At 39.4% G+C, this 10,461-nt stretch overlaps 1 protein-coding gene across 1 annotated transcript; it reads right to left on the reverse strand.

Annotated features, from left to right (window-relative positions):
• Nucleotides 1–375: 375 nt before the first annotated feature.
• On the reverse strand, nucleotides 376–5,618 carry LOC112585260 (upstream-binding factor 1-like protein 1). The gene is made up of 2 exons (XM_025287178.2): nucleotides 5,467–5,618; nucleotides 376–2,303 (listed from the first exon to the last, which is right to left on the reverse strand). The coding sequence occupies exons 1-2, from the start codon at nucleotides 5,467–5,469 to the stop codon at nucleotides 975–977; spliced, it is 1,332 nt and encodes a 443-aa protein (XP_025142963.2). The 5' UTR covers nucleotides 5,470–5,618; the 3' UTR covers nucleotides 376–974.
• Nucleotides 5,619–10,461: the final 4,843 nt, after the last annotated feature.

The raw sequence follows: 10,461 nt of genomic DNA on the forward strand, positions 1-10,461 counted from the left end.
CAGTGCATGAGAGCCAAAAATGAATATTTTTCATTTTCAGCCAAGAATATCTAGAAAAGTTTAATGAGATGATGGTTTACACTCATTTTCAAATATATAAATAAACCAAAATATTAAAAGTAATGTCATTCTGCTATATAAAAATTCCCAGTTTAGTAACCTATGGACTAAAATGCTTATACAAAACACCTGTTTAATACAATCACATAACATAATGCAAAAAAACCAAGTCTATGGTAAGAACATGATTCCTTACAATCTTCAGCATGAGGAATGGGTTGGGGCAGAAACCAGAAGAAATTTAGATGTGGCCTGGAAAATTAGTGCCATTGAGTTAAAGGATGATGGTTTTAAGGAAAAGCTAACTCAAATGGAGCAGTTTTAAATTTTAATTTATAACTTTTGAAATCAGTAAGAAAAATCTCACTGATAACTCAAAGGATAAATATATAGAGAGAAATGCTGCTGCCCACATGCCCATCCTTGCTTCCAAGATAAGGAAGGGCCAGCTCCTCACTTCAGAGAGAAGGGACAGAGACAATTGTCTTAAAGGCAAGTCTCCTACTTCCAGTCAATCAGATCTTCCCTCCCCAGCTCACTGCCTGAGTCCTGAGGGACAAGGTCACAGAGAAGAGGGGGGTCAAAGACCCCTGCAGCCCCTCACACGTCTGGCCCGCAGAGGGTGAGGAGAGCAAACCTTCCCAGTTCAGGGAGCTCAGTCTAGTCCAGGGTGCCCCGGAGCCCAGTCAGCTCAGGGTTTATTTGACGAGGCATCATTGCATTGACTTTCTCTCGGGGTGAACGTGGGGTAGATGGAGAGGGCAGAAATTAGAGCACAAGATGCCTTCTTTCCAAAAGGTCCCACTTTGTATGAAGAGGGAGGGAAAGAAGGAAGACAATGAAGAGGCAATAGAGAGAAGGGCCCATGGACTTTTGCTGGAAAGTTCTTTGTCCCTTCAGGTTGTGAACTAAACTCAGTTGGAATCCGAGTCAGAGGAGTTCCCTGAGGACGATGAGCTGGAGCCGCGGTCCTCTGGCTCAGAATCTCCATCTTCATCCGCAATGCTGGGGGCTGAGCAGCGGCTGCCTTCCTCCTCTTCCTCATTTTCCTCTGATCTCCCTGAGGCAGGAGAATGTTTTCCAGTCATGTCCGATGATGCTAACTCTGCAGCCTGAAGCCCCAGGTCCTCTCTAAGCCTTCCTTGCAGATTCCCTGATGATGGGGACTGCAGATCCATCCTTCTAATCTTGGGGTTCGGGCCCCCCGTCACGCTCATGTTCTTACGCTTAGCCCAGGTCGCCTCTCTGTAAGCAGCATATTCTTCAGGAGACAGAGTCCTGAGCCAGAGATCAAGGTCCACCTTGTACTGTGTCTGCAGTTCCTCTGCCTGCTTCTTATAAATCTCCTTCTGGTCCTGGGAGACCCTCTGCCAGCGTCTACTGATCTCTACCATGCGCTCCCTCGGGGGCACCACTTTCAGCTCCCTGCTCGACCAGAGATCCTGGTGGAACTTGTGATAGCCATTCATCCGGGGCTTCTTGGGCTCTCCTTGGAATTTCCATTTCATGGGTAAATGGTTTTCTGGGGGAGGCTTCACTTTTTGCACATTTTCCTGAAACTTCTTTGGCACTTTGCTTTGACTTCCTTTGGGGACATCAGGTTTCTTGGAGTTCTGGACTAGTTCAGGGTGCTGTTCTCTGAACAGAACCATTTTCTCCTGAAACTCCTGTTTCTCTTTCTGGAAATCTTGACTGTATTTCAGCTTGAGCTGTTCGGGCAGCTTCTTGTATTCCTCAGACAGAACCTTGGTCAGCTCCTGGTTGCTTATCTTGGGGTGTTTTTGGAGGTACTGAGGTCTCATCTCTTTAAAAAAGCGGAGGTAAGCTGTCAGGGGCTTCTTGGGTAAATCAGGATGTTTCTTGTGGTTTCTGCTTTTGGAAGGATTGTTAACATTTTCCTTAGCTTCCAGGATTAATTCTTTCAAAGTGCGGAACTTTGTCAAGTTATAAGAAATCTCTAACCATTTGAGTTTGCATTTTTCCCCAGAAAAATCTTTAAAAGCTACTTTTTCCCAGTCCATCATTGACTGGGTCATTTTGAATGTGTGCCTGTCATTGGATGGAATGCTTTTCTCCATATATTCCAGTAACTGCACAATGTCTTCTTTGGACCAGTCATCTTGACTTTTAGGCAGCACCATTTCTAGGTCTTTGGGACAATTATATGGTCCTGGAAGTTCAGCCATCTCAGCAGAATCTCCAGCATCTGCACTCTCAAGATTCAGCAGGTGAGTGTGATGATTCTGTGAAGAAAGAAAAAGAAAGTTACTCTCCTATGTGACACATGAGAGAAGAACATATCACTTGGGATATGTCTCTACTATCATTTTATTTACCCTTAAGAATATAAATGAAAACTGGCCTAGTCTGAATTGAGATTCATGTTGAACATTATGAAGGTTCCTTTGCAGAGTTAAGTATCTTCAGACCCCATTCACTCTGCCTTCCAATCAGTTTCACCAGAGAGTGTTTTACATGTAAATGAGCAAACTAAAAGACTGGCTATTCTCTCAAGGGACAAAGAATAAGAGAAAATGAAGGGAGTTAATAAAAGTAAGTTCCTGAAAAGCAAAGGACTTTAAAACAGCAATGGCAAATCACAGCACATGGATAAGAATGGTCAAAATCCAAAAGACAGCCATCACCACATACTGAGAGGATGGGGAGAATCAAGAATTCATTGATTGAGGAATTCATTGATGAATCGGGATTCATCATCAATTGATTCACTGATGATGGGAATTCAAAATAGTACAAGCCTTCTGAAAGACAGGACAAGGGAATGGCAACCCACTCCAGTATTCTTGCCTGGAGAATTTCATGAACAGAGGAGCCTTGTGAGTTACAGTCCGTGTGGTCACAAAAGGTTGGACATGACTGAATGACTAACACTTTCTGAAAGACAACATGGTGGTTTGTTACAAAACTAAATATCCTCCTACCATGAAATTCCATAATCATCTTCTTCTACATTTGCCAAAATCAGGTGAATCCATTTAGAAAAACTGCAGATGGATACTTCTAGCAGCTTTGCTCATAACTACAAAACTTTAAAGCAACCAAGATGTCTTTAGGTAGATGAATGGATAAAGAAACTCTGGTACATCCAGGCCATGGAATAGTATTCACTGATGAAAAGAAATGAGTGAGAAAGCTAGCAAGAGACGTGGAGTGTAGTTGAGTGCATATCACTAAGTAAAGAAGTTAATCTGAAAAGAATACATACTTCATGAGTCCAACTATAAGACATTCCAGAAAAAAAAAATAGAGAGTGAAATAATCCTTGGTTTCCAGCAGTTAAGATTAGAGGACTGATGAACAGGTGATCACAAAAGATTTTTAGGGCATATAGCACTTTCATATATTATACGGGGGTACCTGTCACTATACATCAGTGTAAAACTAGTAGAATAAACACCACCAAGAATGAACACTAATGAAAAATCAGGAACTTTGGGTGACAATGAAGCATCAGTGTAGGTTCCTCAATTGTAATAAATATACCACTCTGATACATTATGTGATAATGGGGAAACTGTGTGTGTGTGCCTTTGTTTTGAGGAGGCAGGATATATATGGGAACTCTCTGTACTCTGCTCAGATTTAATGTGAATATAATCTCTCGAATAGTAACACACCATGGATTCCAGAGAATAGCTACCTTCTGCCTTTTTATTAATTAATTTTGATTGGAAGATGATTGCATTAGAGATTGTATTGGTTTCTGCCATACAACGTGAATCAGCTATAAGTATAGAAAGAAGTGTCCAGGTGGCCATGGACTGAATGTGGAACTGAGATAATAATTGATATGATTCATCGAACAACAGAAGTGCCATCAAAGATGAAGACAAGTGTAAACGTGTTTATGTAAGAGTCAAAGACTTGAAGGGCTAAATATTTCTTTTCAGATAACATCAATAGACATTGTATTAAGGCCTATTAAATAAAATTTATTTTATTGGGTTCCAAAATCACTGTGGATGGTAGCAGCAGCCACAAAATTAAAAGAAGCTTGCTCCTCAGGAGAAAAGCTATGACAAATTTAGACAGCATACTAAGAAAGCAGAGACATCATTTTACTGACAAAACTCCATATAGTCAAAGCCATGGTTTTTCCAGTGGTCATATATGGATGTGAGAGTTGGACCCTAAAGAAGGCTGAGTGTTGAAAAATTGATGCTTTCAAACTGTGGTGCTGGAAAAGACTCTTGAGAGTTCTTTGGACTGCAAAGAGATCCAACCACTCAATCCTAAAGGAAACCAGTCCTGAATATTCCTTGGAAGAACTGATGCTGAAGCTGAAACTCCGATACTTTGGCCACCTGATGTGAAGAACTGACTCATTGGAAAAGACCCTGATGCTGGGAAAGACTGAGGGTGGGAGGAGAAGTTGTCGATGGAGGATGAGATGGTTGGATGGCATCACTGATGTGAAGAACATGAATTTGAGTAGGTTCTGGGAGTTGATGATCCTCAGGGAAGCCTGGTGTGCTGCAGTCCATGGGGTCGCAGAGAGTCAGACACAACTGAGGGACTGAACTGAACTGATAATCCTAAAGATTTTTCACATTTGGAAATATGTAGATTCCAAGTTAAAATGCAAAAGAGTGCTGGCCCTTCCCTGGTGGTCCAGTGGCTAAGACTCTGTGCTCCCAGTGCAGGGCATCGGGGTTCCATCCCCCTCAGGGAACTAGATCCCACAGGCCACAGCAAAGTGCTCACATGCCAGGACTAGTAGTTCATGGATGGTGACTAAGTGTTTGCATGCCTCAACCAAGTATCTCACACATCTCTAGCTAAGAACCAGAACATACAAGTAAATAAATGAAATTTAAAAATAAATACTTAAAAATAATAGTGCTATCTAATATAGTGGGCATAAAAATAAATGGCTGAAATTAATCAAGATTTCCATTTCTATATCAGACTGAGTGAAGAATTTTCTCTGCTTTTTCATATTTGGTGTCACCAATGTTATGTTTTGAGAGTCATCACCAGTATCTAGGTTATCACTGGACATTTCAAAGAATGAGCCCCACCATTTCCTGAAGAAATATTACTCTTCACATTCTACAACAGTTTCTCAATCAAGTTTTAGGCATCATGCCAAATGTAAAAACTATTTGTATAGGATTTCCCATCCCCAAATTCACATTTTAGTTTTACACCATGGAAACCATAAGTTAGCAGAATCATTCATTTTCATTTACAAATTTCAAACATTGGAAGATATTATAATTCTCTAGCTCCAGAGTGAACTGAAAGCAATTACAAATTTTTTTATTAGCTGGGAGTACTTCACCTGCTTCAGAAATTCTGAAGTCTGCTGAGTATTAAAATTTATATATATATATATATATATATATAAAGAAGCAAGAATTCTACTCAGAACTCTTTACTCACCATAAGATTGCAGAATTGGTCTCATCAATTCCAGTAGGAGAATCCACCCACTCCGGTTGGGAATTCTATGCTCTCTGGATGGGTCAGCACCTGTAACTTTCAGAGTCTCCCAGGGTTCAGAAAACTCAAAACATCTCTGAACAGGAAAAAAATAAAACAGAAATATCACTTTTGAGATGCTTGACTATCAGGATTCTTGGAGTCCCTCCTTTGATTAGGTTACTACAGTTCTCTCGGATAAACCCAATCAACACTGAATAGATTCAAGCCATTTCTCATCTCCATTAACATCGACTGCCTATGTCCTCCAGGGCTGGTTTATTCTCACCATTGATTTTTATAATAAATATCCATTCTGTTCTCATATTGAGGGTCTCACATTCTACTCCAATTCCCTCGATATTTTATTATACTTTAATAAGGTAGTTGAATACCCATCTTTCCATGTTGTGATAATCTCTGACCTTTCTTTTCACATGATCTAGCAGATCAGGAAGCAACAGTTAGAACTGGACATGGAACAACACACTGGTTCCAAATAGGAAAAGGAGTACATCAAGGCTGTATACTGTCACCCTGTTTATTTAACTTATATGCGGAGTACATCATGAGAAACGCTGGGCTGGAAGAAGCAAAAGCTGGAATCAAGATGGCAGGGAGAAATATCAATAACCTCAGATATGCAGATGACACCACCCTTGTGGCAGAAAGTGAAGAGGAACTAATAAGCCTCTTGATGAAAGTGAAAGAGGAGAGTGAAAAAGTTGGCTTAAAGCTTAGCAAACTAATATCATGGCATCTGGTCCCATCACTTAATGGGAAATAGATGGTCAAACAGGGGAAAGAACGTCAGGCTTTATTTTTTGAGGCTCCAAAATCACTGCAGATGGTGATTGCCAACATGAAATTAAAAGACGCTTACTCTGTGGAAGGAAAGTTATGACCAACCTAGATAGCATATTAAAAAGCAGAAACATTACTGTGCCAACAAAGGTCCATCTAGTCAAGGCTATGGTTTTTCCAGTGGTCATGTATGGATGTGAGAGTTGGACTGTGAAGAAAGCTGAGCACCGAAGAATTGATGCTTTTGAACTGTGGTATTGGAGAAGACTCTTGAGAGTCCCTTGGACTGCAAGGAGATCCAACCAGTCCATCCTAAAGGAGATCAGTCCTGGGTGTTCATTGGAAGGACTGATACTAAAGCTGAAACTCCAATACTTTGGCCACCTGATGTGAAGAGTTGACTCATTGCAAAAGAATCTGATGCTGGAAGGGATTGGGAGCAGGAGGAGAAGGGGACGACAGAGGATGAGATGGCTGGATGGCATCACCAACTCGATGGACATGAGTTTGAGTAGACTCTAGGAGTTGGTGATGGACAGGGAGGGCTGGCATGCTGTGATTCATGGGGTCACAAAGAGTCAGACAGGACTGAGCGACTGAACTGAACTGAAGTGAACTGAGGGTCTACTAAGAGGTCAAGTTTAGAATGGACTTTTTAATCCCTTTAGTTCTAATCCATTTCTATCACCATATAGCATACATGAAAATATGAATAATTATTGAGGATAATTTTGGAACTAGAGAAACAGAGGCTCCAAATTCTGTCATCCTTGGCTAATTTAATTCTGATTATATGGTGATTAAATATGAGCAATTCATTTTTAAAAATCCATGGGCATTGTTGAAAGAAATTGGGTTAAACCTGAGGTGGTCTAAAGTATGTCTTGCATGATATGATTACTTATTGGATCAAAGAATGCTTGACAATATCAGACTTCATGATTTTTTGAAACTGGCTTCATCTATTTTCAAATTTAATTATAAATGTACATTCCATCTAGTGATTAAGTGACAAACAATAGAATATGATTGGAAAAATAAAATAAATGAAATATTTACTTTAAAAAAAACAATGAAAAGATATGGCTTAATTTTTTATATATATTTTTACTTATTGCTATACACAGGCAAAACTGAAATCATGTACAAAAATATATGTGAGAAATGTTAAAATTCTTGGAAATGTTCATGGCAGTAAACTTCTTTGCTTTTTTAAAAAAGTTTCATCTCTCTCTATATATTTTATAATATTTTGGTAATGAGAATGAACTGCTCCTGAAAACACCACTATTTTTATTAAAATAATCCATCACATTCATAACCTTTATATAAATATTGTTCAGAGGTCTATAGTTCTAATTAGTTTTAATATGCTATTATAAAAATTAATTAAGGGAATCCATAAATGTTGCATTTTTATGCTTATAATATCAAATTCAGACTAAGTTTTAGAAGATTCAGTATTATTGAAAATAAATAACTTACAATGTATTAAGTAGAAAGCAAGTAAATTAATAATTAAACTATTATTATGAAGTATTAAACACTATTCAACTATTAATTTGGCAAATCTTTGAGAGATAATATCCAGTTTTATTGACAGTAAAAATGTATACCTTCACATACTTTGATATGTTTGTGTGAGATTAACAGAGGATGTTTTCATTATATGCATTAAAATTCTTAAAAAATATGTTTGCTTCTCACCCAATAATTGTAGTCCTAGAAAAATATTCTAAGGAATTCATTGGCCAAACTTGGCAAATCTGAAACCTTACCATAACAGTTTCTCTCCCTACTGCATATAACTACCTACAAAGCAAAGCAAGAAAACAAATAAATTAAATAAATGAGGTTTTTACTTTCCCCAGCAAAACATTAGACCTCAGATTTGAGGGCAATAATCTTTCATTCTGCTGGATGAGGTACTGAGATCAATGTCCCCCTTATGCATTCCCAAGTCATATTCAAATCCCAACAGCCAGTACCTCTAAATATGACCTATTTTAGAAATAAAGTCTTTGCTGATGTAATCGCCTGGAGGATGTCAGGATGAGACCATTCAGGGTAGAGAGTGGATCCGAAATCTGCTGACTGGAGTCCAGATAAAAAAAAAAGAAGGGTGTTTTAGGTGCAGCAAGAAACGTCATATGGAGAGGCAGAATTTAAATTAATCTGTCATAATTTAAGAATTCCAGGAGCCACCGGACACTGAAAGAGACAGACAAATCCCTTTAGAGCCTTTGGAGGAATTATGGCCCTGCCAACACCTTGATTTCCAGCCCCCTGGACTGTCAGAGAATACACTGATTTTAAGCCACCCCATGTGGGTTGATGTGCTGTGGGAGCCCTAGGAAACTGATAACCATGGTGACCTCCATGGACAGTGGCTAGCCCTTCATTTTCACCACCCTCTCTTCTGTGCCTTCAAATACAGCACTTAGCACCCAAACATGAGGCAGCAGGGCTGTGAGACTCTGGCCTCTAACAATAATATAAACATGTGCCTGTGTGTGTGTGACTGTTAGTCGCTCAGTTGTGTCTGACTCTGCGGCCCACGGATTGTAGCCCACCAGGCTTTTCTGTGCATGGGATTCTCCAGGCAAGAATACTGGAGTGGGTTGTCATTTCCTTCTCCAGGGGATTGTCTGGATCCAGGGATCAAACCCAGGTCTCCTGCACTGCAGCCAGATGCTTTACCATCTGAACTACTAGAGAAGCCCAACTGCCAGTTCAATCATTTAGTGCTATCCTAACTTCTTTCATGCACTGATACCTGTACTATGAAGTTTTTAACCTAGTAAATAAAATATTGGCCTTCTCAGGTGGTGCTAGTGACAAGAAAGAACCCATCTGCCAATGCAGGTGACGTCAGGGACTCAAGTTCCAGTCCTGGGTCAGGAAGATCCCCTGCAGGAGGACATGGCAACCTACTCCAGTGTTCTTGCCTGGAGAATCCCATGGAGAGAGGAGCCTGGCGGGCTAGTGTTCATGGGGTCACAAAGAGTCAGAGAGGAATGAAGCAAATCAGCATGCAGGCATGAACACAGAAAGAATAGTAATCAATATATCTAAAATAATAAGATCTTGACTCTAGCAAGGATGTACATGTTACTCCCATGAGGAAAATATAGACAGTACATCACTGAACTCTGCCTCTTCTCCCTTCTCACCATGACTCTATGTAAATTATGGGTACTACGTATACAGCTACTTTTCCCTATGTTTTTTTTCATTTGATACTAAGGGGAAATAAACTTCTGCCTATCCCCCTCTGAAATACAGAAGAGGCTTTGGTGTAAATTTATATTTCCATCATTTCATCAGCAGAATTCTATTACATATACTATAAATGGATTATAGTAACCACAAAGGAGAATCATTCATCTTTAACTTTTTTCTTGTAGAAGGAAATATTTAAAAGGCATCATTTTTTTGAGATTCATATCACAAAATATTATTGGTTCAATCAACTATTATTTGCAGTAGTTAAGCTGTTTCTTATTTCCTTCCACACACACACTCCTCAGAATCATACACATACACACTCATGTATGCCAATAAAATACTGTTGAGAAAATATTTTCATTCAAAGACTCATCCAAATACTTCTACTTTCCTGGGTGCTAATATTAAGAAAGTGAGATTTCTCAAAACAAAGAAAAGTCATTGGTTGGGTATTTCACCAATGGGATAATTTTTGTGGTGTGTCTCTCTTACTCTTCCTAGCTAATGATTTCTTTCTTTCTGTCAGTACCTTTAATTCTTGGGAGAAAATATTGGCTGCATGTCAGTAGGTTACAAATTAAAGACCCATTGTTAATATTCTTAATATTTAATTTGTAAGGACTGGCCTTAGTGCACAGGACACAGGAGACACTGGAAGTCAGAACTGTGGCTTCTCAGGAGGATTCTCCAGGCTCTGCTGATCCTTTGCTGTCTGTTTCACTTATGCCACAGCTCTTCCACAGGACAGGACATAGTGCAGACATGAAATTGTTCCTTCAGTTACCCAGGTATTAAAGGGAGTCACTGCTCTTTAAGAAATAGAAATAATTGCCTCAGAATGCTCTGGGTGGAGGACGTTCCAAGTCCAGTGATCTCCCTGACATATTCTAGACCTTAGTTGCAACTATTTTGAGCTTACCTAAA

This window comes from Bubalus bubalis, chromosome 5 (assembly GCF_019923935.1).
Source record: "Bubalus bubalis isolate 160015118507 breed Murrah chromosome 5, NDDB_SH_1, whole genome shotgun sequence".
Lineage (NCBI taxonomy): Eukaryota > Metazoa > Chordata > Mammalia > Artiodactyla > Bovidae > Bubalus > Bubalus bubalis.